Source organism: Phragmites australis, chromosome 5, assembly GCF_958298935.1.
Source record: "Phragmites australis chromosome 5, lpPhrAust1.1, whole genome shotgun sequence".
Lineage (NCBI taxonomy): Eukaryota > Viridiplantae > Streptophyta > Magnoliopsida > Poales > Poaceae > Phragmites > Phragmites australis.
This window is the reverse complement of record NC_084925.1, coordinates 1,075,372-1,094,110: the sequence shown is the minus strand read 5'-3', so window position 1 is coordinate 1,094,110 and position 18,739 is coordinate 1,075,372. Positions and strand designations below refer to the sequence as shown.

At 40.3% G+C, this 18,739-nt stretch overlaps 2 protein-coding genes and 1 non-coding gene across 3 annotated transcripts; 1 reads left to right on the top strand and 2 right to left on the bottom strand.

Annotated features, from left to right (window-relative positions):
* Window positions 1-4,796: 4,796 nt before the first annotated feature.
* On the top strand, window positions 4,797-8,387 carry LOC133918244 (rac-like GTP-binding protein 6). Its single transcript, XM_062362008.1, has 7 exons — window positions 4,797-5,248; window positions 6,395-6,482; window positions 6,590-6,699; window positions 7,026-7,089; window positions 7,571-7,635; window positions 7,786-7,851; window positions 7,937-8,387. Exons 1-7 carry the CDS (start codon window positions 5,150-5,152, stop codon window positions 8,036-8,038), a joined length of 594 nt encoding a protein of 197 aa, XP_062217992.1. The 5' UTR covers window positions 4,797-5,149; the 3' UTR covers window positions 8,039-8,387.
* A 785-nt stretch (window positions 8,388-9,172) lies between these two features.
* LOC133918245 (ubiquitin-conjugating enzyme E2 28-like) lies at window positions 9,173-10,454 on the bottom strand. The gene is made up of 4 exons (XM_062362010.1): window positions 10,269-10,454; window positions 10,010-10,137; window positions 9,797-9,901; window positions 9,173-9,726 (listed from the first exon to the last, which is right to left on the bottom strand). Exons 1-4 carry the CDS (start codon window positions 10,336-10,338, stop codon window positions 9,583-9,585), a joined length of 447 nt encoding a protein of 148 aa, XP_062217994.1. The 5' UTR covers window positions 10,339-10,454; the 3' UTR covers window positions 9,173-9,582.
* Window positions 9,215-9,296, bottom strand: TRNAS-GCU (transfer RNA serine (anticodon GCU)). The gene has a single exon. It is a non-coding gene; the product is annotated as a tRNA-Ser (tRNA).
* Window positions 10,455-18,739: the final 8,285 nt, after the last annotated feature.

Genomic DNA, 18,739 nt, shown 5'->3' with positions numbered 1-18,739 from the left:
ACTGCCGTCCTGATCGTGAGGATCAATTAATGCTTGATTGCTGGGTCTACGGGAATTAGATCAGACCCTAAAATTGCCGACTATATTTGATTGTGTCTTTTGTAGCAACGAAACCAATGTCGACTACATTTGGATTGTAACTATTTGGCGGCATTTATTATCTTGGTGGCCACCATAGCTAGCCCCATCTATAAAACAAAGAGATGTATTGATTGTATTATCGTAAAATTGCCGCACCTATTACCATGTGCTGACAATGGGATATTTCTTTTCCTACTACAAAATGCTGCTCTATTTACTAAAAAAATGTAATAGTGTGGTTTGAATCAAATTAGCGCAAGCACAGTATACGTAACGTACATAAATCATTAAGCATCACCCATGAACCATGAACATGAAAATCAACTCGGACTTTCGTTTTTGCCCTACTCAAACTGTGACCAACTCGGCCTCTGCTAGTATGATTGCTGCACACCACCAATATAGACCAATTGAAAGTCATATAATATTTTTCTTACCACAAAATGTACATCAATTTACCGTATAAAGTGAAGTGCATTACGATATTTAAATTCAGCCATGATAACAATAAAAGCTAACATCAATTACAACAATGGAGTGTGGTAGTTACTATATTTTTTTTAGTGCCTGTATTCATTTTACATGTAAGGATACCACAGGAATGAATTGGAAATTGAGTTACTACAATTGACATGTTAATTGATAATAAAATGATATATCACTGACAACAAAATGTTGTAGTGGTTTGGATGAAGAGTGAAGCTAGAGAGAATATATTTACAAGAATTCCATGTAGTGTTTACTACATTTATGGTCGAGCAATTACGGCAGTAAGTAGTAATTCAAATAGATGCACTCTGTTCAATTACTGCTCTCAGTAACATATTTTAACTGTTAGATGTTGAATCAATTACTACAATAGAGTGCATTAGTTACGATAGTTTTAAATTCAAAATAGTTTACACTGCTATGAGATGCACGACGAAATTATGGCCGATTACCAGCTATGATGGTAAAATATTTGCCATAACTGCAACGCGGAATGAATGTGTAGTGATGTAAAACAGCCAACAACTGCTAAAACGGTAGCAATAAAAATAATAGAAATGTGCAAGGAAAAATATACCACAGATAGGCATGGTAATTGATATTATAAATTAGAAGGGATTGTGGCCAAACTAAAGTGTGTACACAAAGTACACGGATGTACACGACACACAATAAAGTAACTAGGAAGTTGTATTACAATCAGATAGAAATTTTAAATAAAGTTGTGCCATGAACATTATTGAGGGATTTGAAGCATAAATGGATCAAGGTTGGGGCTTAATTGTCTCTAGGCCATAGGAAGCTTCTTTATCTCATTCAGGGGTGGTAAAGCACGTAGAATAGAACTTCAGTCCTGAATAGTACGACCCTACCCTGCAATGGTAAAGTGATGTAACTATACTGAGATGAATGGAAATTAAAACTGAAAAAATGGATGAATATGAACTTCGTTGAAATGAGAGGACTGGCCGAAATTATTGGTGTCTCGAAAGCTTTGACCCTCCTGTGGAGCTGCTAGGGAGGATTCTCCTCTAAAAGAAAAACATGATATGAACAATACTGTTGTGCTAAGCTCCCTGAAGACAATCAAGTGAGTTGCACACACATTGCATGCCTGAGCAACGAACCAGCACTATACAACACCTATAATTTGGAGGGCAAATTACTGTAACAGAACAACGCTCTTTCCAAAAGCGTAATTTTGGATTTACGACAAATAAAATTTACTAGAACTAAATAACATTAGAGTAGGGATTTACTATAAGCCTAATCTAAGTTCTAATATTGTTCAAAAATTAGGATTCCCCGCATTCACAAACCAATCGAGCCATGAACACAGTTGACATGCAACTAATTAATAGAAAAAAATAGCGAAATTAATGTAACCAGGTGACATGAAAAAGGAAAAAAAATACAATGGTAGGCTGAGAGCTCTAAAATCATCTTGATGTGGAGTAATCCATTCTATGCAAAATTTAACAAGAACAACGGTGAACAGTGGATCAATAAACCTAACCTCCCTGAACAATAGTGTTGTGCTAAGCTCCCTGAACAAGAAATCTAACAAGAACAACAATGAATAGTGGATCATCTCAGGCATGATATGAACAATAGTGTTGTCCTAAGCTCCTTGAAGACAATCAAGTGAGTTGCACACACATTGCATGCCTGAGCAATGAACCCGCACTATGCAGCACCTATAATTTGGAGGATAAATTACCATAACAGAACAATATTCTTTCCAAAAGCCCAATTTTGGATATCCCCACATTCACAAACTAATCGAGCCATGAACACATGACATGCAACTAATTAATCGCAAAACAACGAAATTAATGTAATCAGGTGACATGAAAAAGGAGAAATACAATGGTAGGCTCAGAGTTCCAAAATCATCTTGACGTGGAGTAATCCGTTATATGCAAAATCTAACAAGAACAATGATAAATAGTGGATCAAGAAACCTAACCTCCCAGAACAATAGTGTTAACCTAACCTCCCTAAACAAGAAATCTAATAAGAACAACGATGAAATTGAGGTTGTTGTGGGGGATGCGCCTATGCGCGCCTACTCACCTAGAGAGGTTTCGGATCCAATCCGAGATGGCGGTTGGCCAAGCACCCTAGCGCCAAGGACGACGGTCGCCAGACACTGTGGGTGCTCGAATCTCGCTGCTTCTGAGATGGAACGACAGACGAAGGCAACACGACTCGGAATGGAGAAGGTGCCGGTGGAAAATAGGGGGGATGCAAGGTCCGCCGCCGTGATGAATTGATGTCGTGATCTCAGCGGTGGGACTAGGGGTGGTTCCAAACGAATCGAGGTTTCTAGAAATGGGGCTCAATTTGGGGGGCACTCAGCTGGTTCCATCACTATGGATGAGGATGACTGAGAGAGCCGAGCCAAGCCGGGATGAAGGGATCAGGAAGGTAGCGAGTCTGTTAGGTGGTTGGGTTGGACCAGGATGAGATCGATCAGTCAGCTGCGCTCGCTTTGGGTTCGGCTACAAAATTGTCTATTCTACAGCTGGCTATATATATATATATATATATATATATATATATATATAAGAATATGCATTGCTAATATACATTAAGCCTAACCATATATGATTTAATTTTCTACGCTCGAATAATTGCATGTAACAGATTTCACACGATATACACACGTAACTATACATACATAGCATGATATATGAACTCCGATCTAATTCGAAATATACAAATTTCATAGATCAACATCAACATAATCTTAAACCCTAACTACCCTAGAATTACTAATGCAAGCCAAAAACCCCCCAAAAACTTGAAGAGAATGGATGAGCTACCTTCCTACGACACGTTCCTATGAAATCCCATTCGAATCGGGCCTGATTGGTGGAGAAATGGGGATCGGAGCCGCCGCCGAAGAGGGAAGCATTGCTTATGCTCATGCGCAGCTGGAGGAGGAAGAAGAACTACGGGAGAGAAGGGCTGAGGCAACCCTTGTATGCAGCTGAGTCACGCCAAAAGGATTGATGTGATAGGCGTTAGCGCCAACCCCCATGACACGACTCAGGTCTGCTACGTCGGCAACGCGTGGCACGGTGCCGAGGCGGCCACCAACGTGGCTCCTTGGTGACGCCAAGGTGACCGAGACGGAAATCACGCCAAAGAGTCTGGCATGACCAAATGAGCTCCTTCTTAGAATTTTAGATTCTCACCTGCTGTTATTAAATATTAATTTAAAATAGGCTAAAAAATTCTGCTGGTAGTTGGATTGTAGCATATTTTATGTTGCAGATTGTGTACCTAAACGCAATAGCTGTTGAGTCGTTCACTTGAAAATGAAGCAATAATGCCTAGTGCCTAAGATGACCCCAAATGAAAGGCACAATAAAATAAAATAAAATGATGATATTGTGTGGGCAGTTGTTAGACACATATAAAAGGGAAAACGAAGAAGCTAAAGAGGATGATGATTGGGGAAAAGACGTCACCGAGAAAAGGAGACAAAAGGGCAGTTGAAGAAGGCCCTAAATGGTTATGGTTTCGTTGCTGAATAGGCGTCATTTCATCTGTAAGCATGCATACGAAAGGAGCACTTAGGTTTTATAATCAGATTAGATTCATACCTTTTTACAAACAAATCTCCTCTAATTTTCTTCTGGCGAATACTCCAACATTTTTTCGTTGCACTTGACTGGCGGCAATCTCCTCTAGATACGGAAGGCTCACCTCCATGTGGGACATGTCTGTTCTGCATTGCAGAGCTACTCCTACTGGAGTACATACTAGAGCTTGTCCCAGGACACGACATTCTTTAGTTAATTAATTACCGATTAAATCTGATTAACTTGTGCATTAATAATAGAGTAGTACCCACCCTCATTATAAATATATATCATTTTGGATAATGTAAGGTCTCTAATACATAATTTTAACTACTATTTTCTATTAAAATATATTTATAAATTTATTAAATATATGATATTATAAAAATATTTTTTAAGATAAATATACACATACGAATTTAAGAATTTCGGACTAAATTTTTTGAAAGCTATTATTAATTGAAGTTTTTAAAAATTGATTGAACTTTTTTAAAACATGTATTTATAATTAGAGTAAGTACTGGTGTAGAGAGGGCAGGAATAATAATTACTCCTACTACTAATAAAGAAGGAAATGATGCGCGCGCACACTGTGGTCACCCCACCCACCGCCTCCGTCGGCTCCACCCACTGAGCTCAGGCTCCAGCCCCACCCGCACCGGACCCGGCCACCCCACCCACCATTTCGGCGCGGAGACCGCTTCTTCTCCTCGCCTCCTCCCCCGCAACCCTCTCCCCCCCCCCCTCCTCCGCGCTTCCCTCCATTTGTCCCCGCCTCCCTCCCTCCCGATCTTAACCACCCTCCACGCCCTCCCGCCACCCGGTTTTGTTCGCTTCTTCCTCTCTCAAACCAAACACTCGCCCTCTCCCCCCCTTTCCATCTCTCTTCTTGTTCTCCAAGAGGAGGAGGAAGAAGAGGAAGAGGAAGAGGAGGCTCCCTGCCTGCCTGTCCAAGAAAAGGGTAGAGAGAGAGGAGGAGGAGGAGGATGAGCGCGTCCAGGTTCATAAAGTGCGTCACGGTCGGGGACGGCGCCGTCGGCAAGACCTGCATGCTCATATCCTACACCTCCAACACCTTCCCCACCGTACGCCTTCTTTTCTTGCCTTCCCTCTTGTTCTTGGGTGCAAGATTGTTCCCTTTTGCCGGGATTTTGGTTGGGATGATGTGGAATTGCGGGTAGGGGAAGCGGCATTCTTGATCTGGATGGATTTGGGGGCAAAACAAAAGGGGGAAATCTCCCACCTTTGCTCAGCCTCTGTGCTTGATTTACCCGGCGCTTGTGAATTGGGCCCCAGTTAGGACAGTGCTGCTGTGAATTGCGATTTTTATCTTGTTTAGGGTTCGGTCGCATAACGAAACAGCCGTCGATTGGTTAGGGATAAGGGGGGTCTTTTATCTGATATCCCCAAATCAGACCCAAATTGGTAGCTTTTGCAAAGCGTAGTACGCTACCGTTGATATCCTCAAGTTTGAGGAAAAATGGTTATTACGGCTGCAGTTTGTTGGTAATTACATTTAGGAGCAGCAAAGAAACATTTGGGGGAAATGTAGATTCCCTCGATCCTTGTCAATTTGGCTCGCTTTCTCTGTCTCTGCTGCAGCTGCGGATCCGTTTCAAACAGACCAAGATCACTTTCCCGACTTTTTAGTTACCCTGCCTGTACCTTCCTTCACCACTCACACCTTCCGTATGGTTGGTGAAATGAATAGGCATTGTCTCACTTCACGCAAATCCACACCGGTTGTTGCACCTAGCTTTTCACGCACGGTTCCTTTTCCAATTGAAAATATATCCCTTTCGAGGAAAATTTTCGAAAGAAGTGATTTTCACGCTTGCGTCGCAGTAGATTAGCTTAAAACCGTGAGTAAGTTTGACCGTGTAGTAGTATATCCACAGGACTGGAAATTTTTCGAAAGGAGTGATTTTCACGCATGCTATGCGGTAGATTAGCTTACAGCCTTGAGTAAGTGTGACCACGTAGTAGTATATCCATAGGACCACTGTGGACCGCCCACCACGTTCATGGAGGGTCTGGTGTATCATTTTGGTAAGGTTATCCTATGATAATCTGACAAATTCTTTAGTTGCTTTACGTTTACAGTGGGTATGCTTTGTACCTTCATTTCTTCTTGTCCTCTTCCATGGGCCTGTGCCCAGTTTTCCAGTGTATTAAATTGCTGTGCCTTTAGGTGATATGAGCACTTATTGTTGTCACCATTGCTTTGCCAGGATTATGTTCCGACAGTGTTTGATAATTTCAGTGCTAATGTTGTGGTTGATGGCAACACAGTCAACCTCGGGCTATGGGACACTGCAGGTGACTAGCTATTCTATCTTATTTTGTTACCTGTGGCCCTTTTTCTCCCTCATGCTTATTTTTGCTGGTTCAGAGTTGTAAAGTTTCTCTCTGTGTGACTACAACAGGTCAGGAGGATTACAACAGACTGAGACCACTGAGCTATCGTGGAGCTGATGTTTTCCTTCTGGCGTTCTCTCTAATCAGTAAGGCCAGCTATGAGAATGTTTCGAAGAAGGCAAGACACTAATTCAAATTTTCTCTGTTTGTTTTTATTTATACTGCAAGTTACTTATCCCGGTGTTCTTTGGACATGGTTGTTTTTGGATCATTTGTGCAATAATCTCCATTGAACCGATTCTGATAACATTCTCATCCTTCTGTCTTGTCCATCATGTTCCGAGTGATTACATTTTTCAGTAAAAGAAATGATACTAGATCGAACTAAAAATTGATCTCCAAAACCAATTTCTGAATAGGCATTAATACAGAGATGGACCAAACTTCTGTTGCTCGTTATCTCGACTTCTTGTTTGCTGACTCTGAACTCCTTTTATTTTTCAGTGGATACCTGAACTGAAGCATTATGCACCCGGTGTGCCAATAATTCTCGTGGGCACAAAGCTTGGTAAGAATGATGCAATTCCAAACTTCGAGAAATCTAACCTTCTGTGCTTATAAGGCTTCATTCTGTTAGTTTTTGATGGAAGAATTCATTGGAATTTTTGGTTAGACAGGATCATATTTGGTGGTTGATATTTTGATAGCAATGCATGATTTTGGCAATTATTATGATATCATGTGATGATAGTCTGCACACTATAAAAGCAGGGATGCTACCCAGATTACAAAATAATGTATATATACCTGTATCAACTGTTTAGTTTCTATTATTGTTTTGTTGAAACCAACACAACAGGTAATGTTTAGCTGTCCCTCAGTTTGCTATTGCCCTGTTGGGTTCAGTGCATTTTCTTCTGATGCTCTTACAGCGCTTATGATATGCAACTAGTGCCATAACTTCTAGATGAACCAACATATGGCATAATGCTTCAGATCGCCAGCCGCACCGCATCTCACATTTTTCACAATGTACATTTCACTAACAGATCTTCGAGATGACAAACAGTTCTTTGTGGACCATCCTGGTGCTGTTCCTATCACTACTGCTCAGGTATGGTTATAGGTGTTTTACTTCCTTGTTTACTCTAGGAATATTACATCAAGATTTTGAAATCTTGTGGATGTCATTAAGTTTGTCCTAGTTTTCTTGTTCTCCTTTAACTGTGCTGTCTAACTCACATGGTTACCTTGCTACTTGTAGGGAGAGGAGCTAAGAAAGCAAATAGGCGCTCCATACTACATCGAATGCAGCTCAAAGACCCAACTAGTATTGCTATCTGCTCAATCGTTTTGCTAAACATGCAATATCATGTGAGAAACTAATGGATTTTTTGTGCCTGCCTGATTTGCAGAACGTAAAGGGTGTCTTTGATGCGGCGATAAAGGTGGTACTGCAGCCACCCAAGGCGAAGAAGAAGAAAAAGGCGCAGAGGGGGGCATGCTCCATTTTGTGATCTAATCATAAGTAGACAAAGAACAAGGGCGAAGTTGCCATGCTTTATTATTTGTTGCATCTTGCTTCAGCGAAACAGCATTGGTGGTCCCCCTAGGTTTACTGGCAGCTGCAGCAAGTTCTCTTTATCGAGGCATTGAGCGATCCATTTGTTTCATTTTCTTCTTCCTGCCTTGTGATTATCTGGTGTGACTGACAAGTCATGGCAATTAGGTAACGTGCTTAGAAGGTATTTCCCGTGTTTGAGCAAAAAATATCTTGCTATCTATGTTCCATAAGTAGACATGATGTACTCGTACTAAGTTTATATTTACTTATTTCACTTAAATGGAAAATTATGCTTCCCATTATATGGTCATGCTTGTATGCGAATGCATTCTTTTAGAATGAAGAGTGCTCTTTTCGGTGTCATGCTTACAGCATTTTGGTTTGGCAATTGGAGCATCTAAAGTGTTTTGACTTTGATCATTTGGACACAACAATGATTCCAGGGATATTACAGCTTGCACTAGTAATATGATATGGTACCATGTAGATCATGGAGAGCATGTTCGCAAGTTGCAATTGCAGCAGAGGAATTTTCATGATCTATGATATGATATCTGAAGGAACATAATCTTTAGAAAGCCATGTGGGCAACAACTTAGCCGAGTGAATGTGCTGCACACGCCCAGGTTTCAAAAATGTCATTGGATGGTTCATCACAATTCCATGGTTGGCTGCCACTTACCATAACCGGCTGAACGTCGCCGATTTCAAAATAAACATGAAAAGGTTGGGACGAGAGGTTAGGGATTCGGAGGAGAAGACAGGATAGCTCAAATTAGACAAAAAGTGTTGGGTTTGCTGCTGGCTTTCAAGACAGTATGGGGCGGGAAACAAATGTGTACTTGGGTTTGCCAAATTTCGCTTTTATTGGAAAAAAGAACTTGGAAATGCTTGAAACTTTCCAGATTGTTTTCTCATGAGCTGGCAGCAATACTTAGTTCATTCAAGAATAAATAAATAAACAACAAGAGACAAATCGCAGGAACAGAGACACACCAAGTCACCGATCCCAAAAAAAGGAAAAAAAACTTTCCGTAGTCCCAGCTAGACTACAACGGAGCTTTCAAACCGTGTTTTTTTTTTAAAAAAAAATAAAATTTCTTAACAGAGAAAAAGGCAAAAAGAAATGCGACGCCTGAGAGATTCGAACTCTCGCGGGGAAACCCCATGTACTTAGCAGGCACACGCCTTAACCACTCGGCCAAAGCGTCGTTGTTGAATGTGATACAACACGTGGTACAAATAACATTGAATTCATAAACACCACACCAAAAAGGTGGTATCACTTATTCTTCACCAAGAGGAATCCTTATTTTCAATTCTCAACTCGATTTAGGCCTGAAAGAACCCTTATTTTCATGGCTAAATAACATTCCATGTCCAATATGATCATTTTTTCCGACACGGGGAAACCCATTTCCATTACCAAAATAACGGAATGTCCCACTATGATCTTGGTTGGTCCCCCCTCCCCTGCCTGCTCTTCCCAGGGTGCTGCTAGCCCATGGCATACTTCTGCGTCCAGCCCCGCGCGGTGGACTCATACCTCAGCCGGTCAGTCTTGCACATGTGCGCGATCTCCGGCACCAGCGGATCGTCCGGGTTGGGGTCCGTCAGCAGCGAGCAAATCGACAGCAGAACCTGAAATCTCTCAATCAGATTGTTCAGTTCAGAATGAACACAGATAAGTCCAGTGATTGTGATTGCTCACCTTCGATATGGTGAGGGCCGGGCTCCACTGGTCCTTGAGGATGTCCAGGCAGATGTTGCCATTGCTGTTGATGTTGGGATGGAACACCTTCGTCTTGAACGCCACCTGTTGTTTTCCATCCATCTTCCTCTTTAGTTACACAGCTCTTTGTCTGATCTAACATTGTTCGATTTGAGATGCGAGTTTTCAGTCGGATGAAGAATCTTAAAGTACCTTGGGAGGTTTGAATGGGTAGTCTGGAGGGAAATGGATTGTGACAAGGAACACACCCCCATAGTAGGGGCTGTCACTGGGGCCCATGATGGTCGCTTGCCAGTGGAACATGTCATCAGACACCGGGCCTGAAGAAAAATAACAACACCAAGCTCATCAATTACAATTCAGAACAATTTTCAACTTTGATCTTTTTTTTCTTCTCAACTTCTATATCTGATCATGGCTAGATCAAATTCATGCAAATATGTAGTATCACCTGCACTGCAGGAAGTTGGTGGATCCCTCTGCAGTTCCTTGAGCTCCTTGATTATTCTCCTCAGGGCCATCTCTTGCGCTAGTTTTTTTAACTTCTTGAAATGAAGTGTGCCTTGATCTGAAGGTCTCAAACTGCTGAATTGGTAGAACCTGTTTGATTCGGTGTTCGGGGACTGTGGATCGCCGGGACTATATATACACATATTTGTTCTTGCTCACCAAAAGAGCCTTTTTGCAGTGGTCAAATGGCATTCGATTCTTGAATGAGATGGAAGAAAGCAAAAGGCTAGGACATAATAATAAACAATGATAATATCACACCTAATATCCTCGATAAACTTTAAACAAGTCGCTTCACATCTGCACTTGTGCCTTAAACGAACCTAGGGCTCCAAGAGAATTCATCATGAAGCTAAAGAGGCGGAATTCTGACCGAAAGGGCAAGTGCAAGTGGAGAAGCTAGTGTCGAACTTTTTACTACTGATGGGTGATGGCTCTAGTTCGGGTAACTTGATCCCTCCATGTATGTTTCAAATGCAAGAATAACAAAAGAGAAGATTTCCCACTGGGAAAAAAATCTACTTTGCATCTAAGATCTATTGAGCAGGCGGTCGGCGGCCGTTCTTGAGAGCATATGCTTGAGCCAGAACCGTCGAAAAGATTCGAGCTTATCGCAAGAAGAATCTTGACTGTTTGAGGCCAAATCATATAGCACTACCTCTTGGTTCTTCGGTATGTTCTAAAAGGACAGAACAGTAGCTCTCACCGTCTTGCTGATGCAAGCTGACATGGAACTAACGATTCAGTTCAGGAATAGTTGTTTATGTTCATGTGTAGTAGTATGCTGTTCTGCAATGGTAATCACCGTGAACATGTGCTAACTGCAGAAAGAACAAATCAAGAAAGACTTGACAATAATTACCGTGACACGTGTTTGTTTCTCTGGAATTGCTTTTGCCGTCGTCACTGACTAGTTCTGCAATCCAGTTCAGGAGACAGGAGGCTTCTGCCTGAGGAACACTGTGATTTCTGAAATACTAGATCATCACCTGCAGTTCTTACATGCAGCAAAGCTAGAAGCTATTGCTTCTGCAATTCTCCTCTGATATATTCAGATTTTAGATCCCTCTTGTAACTATCCTTTCTCGTGTGCCTGTCCTTTTATGTCACTGTTCAGCTGAGAACTCTGATGCATGGACATTGCATCAGCAAATATATCACCAGCTAAGCTCCTTTTCGTTTCAACAACCGCTTGCGTCTGCGTTGCTGCCACTGAGAAGGGACCAAAAAGCTCTCTGACCCCCTGCCATTTGAACCGACTCGGTAGACAAATTACATACATGCCCCCTCTCAGATGATAAGTCATTAGTTTTTAATATTTTTTCAGAACATCAAAGTCCATAATTCCATTGCTTTGCCACAAATAAGTTTTTATTTCATTCATAATTCATGAGATATAGGCAGTGTGAGCATTTTATTCCCATGATACATGTTGTCCTCAGAATGAACTCATCTTCTTTCAGAAACGAAAAAGCATGAGAACTGTCATTTATATTAAAAAACATGGTGGCCAAAGGCCCGCCAAAAGCCTATCCTGCTAAGTGTTGGGGAAGATAAGCTTCTTATTCTAAGCACGGTTTTGTTAGGCCAAATTTAATTGCAGATGAGTTGCCACGGTGGAAACCTGGTCCAATTTGCTCCAACACTCAGCTTGCTTAATCGTATGCTGGCTCTGGCTGGTCATTCTTTCACATGGCACAATAAAATCGTTTGCTGCTCATTCCATTCCATATATAGTCCATAAGATTATATTGTTAAATATTACAAACATTTGAACGTAGCATGTTGGATAGATATGCTGAATAGGTGAGCTTATCCTAGCTAGATTTACAACGTAAACACCCACTGTCTTTTCAGTTATATGTTAGCATCTAGTGCATAATTTGCTTATAGAAAACTGCAGAACAGTGCATATTTGCTTATATAACTGTCTTTTCAGTTACATGTAAGCATCTAGTGCATAGTTTGCTTATAGAAAACTGCAGAACAGTACAAAATGCCAGCAAGCCCCTAAAAAATCTTCAGTGTCCTAAAAAAAATCACACAAACAAAAGCATCCAGGATTACGGAGTATTTACACTCACTTAACCTGTTATTAATCGTAGACAATGAGTCAATGACGCGAAAACTCTGCACGAGGTGAGAGTTTCTGCCCCTTCCAATCGCTGGAAGACAAGGTTTCGCTGGAACCTAAAATGTCAGAGCAGGTTCGGGTCAACGTCAAACCCTTCAAACTCAAGCGATGCTCGTCTTCAAACTCGTGTTCTTGGGATAGATGTCTATATTACTCGTGTTCTTGGCACAGATGTCTATATTGCTCGTGTTGACAAGAGCAGTTCTAAATGGAGCAGCTCCTTGTTTGGTTGCATGCTGAAGGTGTGGGACAGTGCTGAGCTAAATGCTAGCATACAAGTCAGTTGGCTTATGCATGCTATGCTACTCCGAATATTTTTTATTTTCTTTTTTAGTTAGACGTGTTAATTAATCAAGATATACTGGTGGAAAACCGCATAAATATTACCTTTTACCAAATTTAGTAGCAAAATCAAATTAAGTAAGTGGATTCTACAGTGCAGCTAAGTGATATGTAGCATGCTACTGCCAAAGTAACGTGTATCATTTCTATGCTTTTCTTTGAATATATCATTTAGGATTTATTTATGAGAAGTATTGAAAAGAAGAGTGCTATTTAAAAAAAATGTCATTATGTGTCACTATCTTGTGACCCTAGGACCCACATGTCAACTATACATGGTGTCACCCTCGTTTCTCCCTCCCCCTCTAATCTCTCTTTCTCTCTATTCCCTCTCTCTGACTGCATGTTTGAATCCCGACGAATTTGCGCTCAAGTTAAGGAAGGGAGGCGTCCATGCATGGTAACCGTTGACTGCAGTAACGAAGGGCATCAAATTTGAAGGAAGACGACGGGGAAAACGGAAACTGAAGTCCCAATTTCTTGCCGCTATTTTAATCCCGCTAGTCGAATCAAATTCACTCTCCTCCCTTTATAAAACCCGAATCAAATCTTCGGTCGAGCCTCCCTTTACCATACTGCGCCCAAGCCCCCAAATCTTGTCGATTTTTATCCACCTGAGAGCTCCCGCGCCGTCGCCAAACTTCTTCCACACCCCGTCTTCATCACTGGACCTCTCCACACCGCCCTGGCACCATTCAAGTTCACACCCGTGCTCTCCGTCTCGCATCTCGTCGTCCATGATCGACCGCCGTCGAGTTCCGCCGCTGTAGCCGAGCTCCTGAGGCCGCTAAACCTTCGTCGTTGAAGTTCGCCGCCGCCAAGCTATCCCAGTCTTCCTCGACTCCATCCAAGCCCTCAAATAAGTTCGTCGTCGACACCTGGTCGTGCTAGTTTAGCCATTTAATAACTCATTTAGCCGTAATTCTCGCATCGTTGCTTCGATTTGGGTGGTTCTTACACCTAAATCTTTTAAAAATCGTACTCTAGCTTGTTCTAGTGTCTGTTTATTTTGTTTGCTTTGTTTATTGTTTGTTCTTAGTATTGCTTATTTGCTCGTGTGTAGAGGAGTTTGTCCCCAAGGTGTTCGAGAACATCCAGATCAAGATTTCAGGGATTTCGAGCAATTCAGCATAGAAGGCAAGTGTCCTTGAACATTTTGCGTCTACTTTTATAAAATTTTGTATTACAAATTGCATGCTCGTCAAGCATGATATCTCATTGTTAAGGTTTTTACTAGTTTTCCTCGATCTTCCTTGTAGCCATAGATTGGTTTTCATGTTATGGGTAAAATGTGCTTAGTTGCGCTTACTTATGGGTAGCATAGGAAAAATATATTGGTTAATAATGGTGAACTTTGGTAAAATGCTTAGATTCGGAAAGTTAGTGGTGACCGTTTTGATCTACAAAATTACACTCTTTTGTGACAAGATGGATTAATATGAAAAGAAAAGGATGTCTGCAAGAACTACATGTTCTGTGGCATCCCAAAAAAATACAATTTGGTGTTCCGTGTAAACAACGTTTTGTAACATCACTTCTTCCTGATCAAGCGAGACTTGGGCACTTGGCATGAGGAGACCTTTAGGCCACTATCATTTATTACTTTTGTACGGCAACAAGTCACAATGCTTTAAACTTTGGGTCAATCGATCTACATCAAGAATGGATGGAGTATCTTGCAACTAAAGCATTGCCTTGGAACGTTATGTCTAGTAGATTACAACCAAGCGTTTGCTTCGTAATTATTCGAAAATTTCTACAAAATATCATGTTCATACAAGTGGACATAAATTCATTTATTTTACTATGGAAGCAAGCTATTACTCATTAAATTCAAGAATTTGCAAATTTAAATTCTATGAAGGAATCCAATTTTCATTTCATTTGGTGAGGATATACACATAAGTTTTAACTGAGTATCTCACCTTGCTGTTAGAAAACTAGATCTCTAAATTCTGTCAAAAATTATTCACGTTTATAGAGTATATAAGTATGATCGTTATATTCCTCGCAAAATAAAAACAAAATATGATCAGTATATTACAAGTGATTCTTATACACCATTACAGCCATTCCCATCCCATTGTGAATACCTGATTACAATGGAATTAATGTTCTGAGTCACGTGAAAACATCAATGATACAAGAAAGGGCCACAAAGGAGATTGCATCCCAATCCTAGTGTCCAGATAAGCAATCTCTATCTTATAAGGAACATTCTTTACACTTCCTGTCTTTATCCATGCACACGATGACACAAACAGCAGGGTTTTCCAGCTCAATTCTTCAAAATCCACAACATGTCGTCTTGCAGTCGTTGTAGCGATGGATAAAAACAGCTCAGAATAATATGTAACATCCGAATGGTAATGTGTTTCCCAGGGAAGAGAGACCATCCAAATGATAACACCACAAGTAATCCCCCCCCCCCCCCGCTTTGTACAATGTTGCCCGGTACGTGTTTCACATACGTAAAATCAGTTTGAGATATAATAATATATGAAAGATAACTATTAAATGTCTAGATATGAAAAACAAATAATGAGAGATTGAATGTATTTTTAGAATATATGAAAGACAAATATTAGATATTTAGATATAGAAGACAATTAGGAGATTAAATTTATTTTTTGAAGTAGGAACGGGGAGAATCTTTGCACGATGATCGTTTGATCAACCTTGTGTGTATAGTAAATATCGTTCGGTTATGTCACAACTTATGCATTTTATAGAAATATAGATAGGCAACGCTGAGGGTTGAGTGAAACTTGCTATTGAATGTCCTATTGTTATATTCCTTCTATATCTCCCAGCTGATAAGGATAATGAGTGAATTGAGCCCTTTCTTTGGTGTGTTTGGTGCATGAGCCAGTGCAGTCCACCATTGGTGGATGCTATCAGATAGGCTCAGGCCGTCGGCTGTAACGCTGGTTGTAAGGTCTATGTCCTGATAATGGACCAAACATGTTTGGTGAAAATACACTTTGCGAAAAGATGATGGCAAGTTTCAGACTGTCTTCGGCACAATAGGCAAATCGGGTTGTGCGGCCACCCTCTTTTAGCTAGCGTGTCTGACGTCCACAATCTGTTTGAATTGCTAACTAGGCGAACACCTTACATTTCAGAGAGGCCCACGCATTCCAGATAATGATGTGAAACTCGTGTTGATCGAATCTACAAATTGTGCCTTATATGCTGCGGCAGATGTATATTGGTATGATTGGTTCATCATCTGAACTTCCAAATGGATGATCATACCAACATCCATAGGGGTGCAGAAAGCGATGAACACCATCACCTCCTCCTGACATACTGATGGAACCTGGACAGATGGATAGATATGTATGTTGAGATTGATCGAAAAGAAAGGAAACAAAATTTGCGATCAGAATGAGCCTTTAGGGCTGAAAACAGTGAATATCGGATATTTTGAATGAAACATTTGGATGTTCCAATACGATCAGATGTTCCAACCGCCAACATCAGATGTTTCGATATGTGCACTTTTAGCCCTAAACTCATTTTTTTCTCGTGGATCGATCAACAAGCTAGCGACAAACTTTAGGAAAAGATGTCTATGATGAAGAATAACACTAGGACCAAAGGGATTTGAGATTCTTCCAGAAAAGATGAAGGGGATAAGACGGAGCTTGAGGATACCTTGATCCAAAAAGGAGCGTGATTCGAGGAAGATTGGAGGATCCGATGCGATGGGAGATTCCGAGCCTTCGGGAGATCCAATCACTGAAGAGGGGGCGAGAGCACGAGAGGCGTCGGGTGGAGAAAAGAAGTAAATGGGTAAGATGGAACTATCCATAGAGGGTTAAGAGATTCTGTTGAAAATCGAATATCAGATGTTCCGATCAGTGGAAAAATGACAAAAAAGGTTCTGGTAGAAAGCGAAGATTGGATGTTTCGATGAGGGAATCGGATGTTCCGATATGGGTAAAATAGCAAAACTTTGGATGTTCTGATTTGAAAATCGGATGTTCCAATTAGTTAAAACTTCCAGATTTTTAGAGAGACTTGAGAGATGAAACTTGAATTTTGAACGAGATTTTGATGGAAACTTTTGAGGATATACTTGAGGTGTTTTCTCTACTTATGATCAGCGAACACTCAAGCATACAAAACAATGACAATAAGTGAATCAACATGATCCGAAGATCAAAATAGAATAATTGGCAAGAAAATATCCAATACATCCGAACAAAGAATATAAGAGACCAAATGAACCAAGATGGTGATTTATCCAAATTTTTAGACATGTACGAATTCATGTAATGTACTAGGACCAAAATTCACTTAGAATGAGATCCCTAAGCACTTGGATTCACTTTTAGCCCATAATTCACTTAAAAGTTTCTTAATTGCTAAAATATCAATTTAATCATACCTTATGATTTGTGAGTGCTTATTGAGAAAGCAGCACTAAACCAAGATATGTTCTCCATCTTTAGCCCAAAAAACACCTAGCCAAATGCAAACAAGGTATGCAAGGAGTCAAGCCATGTTCCGATAATCTAAGATATTTAGCTCATTCATTAACTCGCAAAACCTATGTTCATCTAGGGATTTGGTGAAGATATCCGATAATTATTTTTTAGTCCTTACATGACTTAGGACTATATCACCTTTTGTTGCGTGGTTTCTTAGAAAATGATGTCGGATGTCTATGTGCTTGGTTCGAGAGCGTTGGACAATATTATTGGCTATTTTAATGGTGCTCTTATTATCACACAAAAAGGGGCACATGATTTATATGAATTTCATAATCTTTCAAGGTTTGCCTCATCCAAAGTATTTAAGCGCAACAACTACCCGCCGAGACATATTCTTCTTTGACGGTGGATATGGCTACAGAGTTTTATTTATTGGATGACCATGATACTAAGGACCTACCCAAGAATTAACATGTACTCGATGTACTCTTGTTATTCACTTTACAACCCGTATAATCGGCATCCGAATAGCCGATAAGATCAAAGTTCGAACCCTTATGATACCAAAGCCCTAAGTTTAGGGTATGAACAAGATGTCTAAGAATCCTCTTAATTTCCACTAAGTGGTACTCCTTCGGAGCGGCTTGAAATATTGCACACATGTACACAATTAACATGATATCTGGCTTAGATGCACAAAGATAAAGCAATGAGCTAATCATGGAACGATATACCTTTTGATCAACGGGTTTACCATCATCGTTGAGGTTGAGGTGGCAATTTGATTGCATGTGGGTGCGAATGGGTTTGGCACTTGCCATATCAAACCTCTTTAGCATGTCCTTGATATATATTTTTTGACAAATGAATGTTCCTTCCTTGAGTTTCTTCATTTGAAATCCCAAGAAGAATTACAACTCCCCCATCATTGATATCTCAAATCTTTTAGTCATCATCCTACTAAACTCTTCACTAAAAGTTTTGTTAGTAGAGCCAAATATAATATCATCGACACATATTTGGTATACAAATAAATCATTATCAATCTTAGTAAAAAGAGTAGTATCGACCTTCCCAATTTTAAAACCATTCTTGACTAGAAAATCCTTAAGAAACTCATACCATACTCTAGGAGCTTGTTTAAACCCATATAGTGTCTTATAGAGTTTATAGACATGAGATGGGTATTTGGGATCTTTGAAACTTAGAGGTTGTTCAACATATACAAATTCTGAGATAAGTCTATTTAGGAATTCACTTTCATTTAATATAGCTTAAAATCATAGTGAGTAGAAAAAACAAGTAATATACGAATTGACTCCAATCTAGCAATGGGGGCATAAGTCTCATCAGAATTCAAACATTCGATTTCACAACCAATCTTGTCTTGTTTCTCATGACTATTCCATTTTCATCTTGCTTGTTTCTAAAGACACATTTTGTACCAATTATGTTGTGGTCGAGTCTTTTCACCAAAGACTATACCTCATTGCG

Excerpts from the sequence above, each read along its gene's own strand:
- LOC133918245 (XM_062362010.1), bottom strand. The coding sequence starts at position 10,338 with ATGGCCCTGAGGAGAATAATCAAGGAGCTCAAGGAACTGCAGAGGGAT. Across the intron at positions 10,138-10,268 it reads ACCAACTTCCTGCAGTGCAG|GCCCGGTGTCTGATGACATG; the intron begins GTGATACTACAT and ends ATTTTTCTTCAG. Across the intron at positions 9,727-9,796 it reads CGGCCCTCACCATATCGAAG|GTTCTGCTGTCGATTTGCTC; the intron begins GTGAGCAATCAC and ends GAGAGATTTCAG.
- LOC133918244 (XM_062362008.1), top strand. The coding sequence starts at position 5,150 with ATGAGCGCGTCCAGGTTCATAAAGTGCGTCACGGTCGGGGACGGCGCC. Across the intron at positions 5,249-6,394 it reads CCTCCAACACCTTCCCCACC|GATTATGTTCCGACAGTGTT; the intron begins GTACGCCTTCTT and ends TTGCTTTGCCAG. Across the intron at positions 7,636-7,785 it reads TTCCTATCACTACTGCTCAG|GGAGAGGAGCTAAGAAAGCA; the intron begins GTATGGTTATAG and ends TGCTACTTGTAG.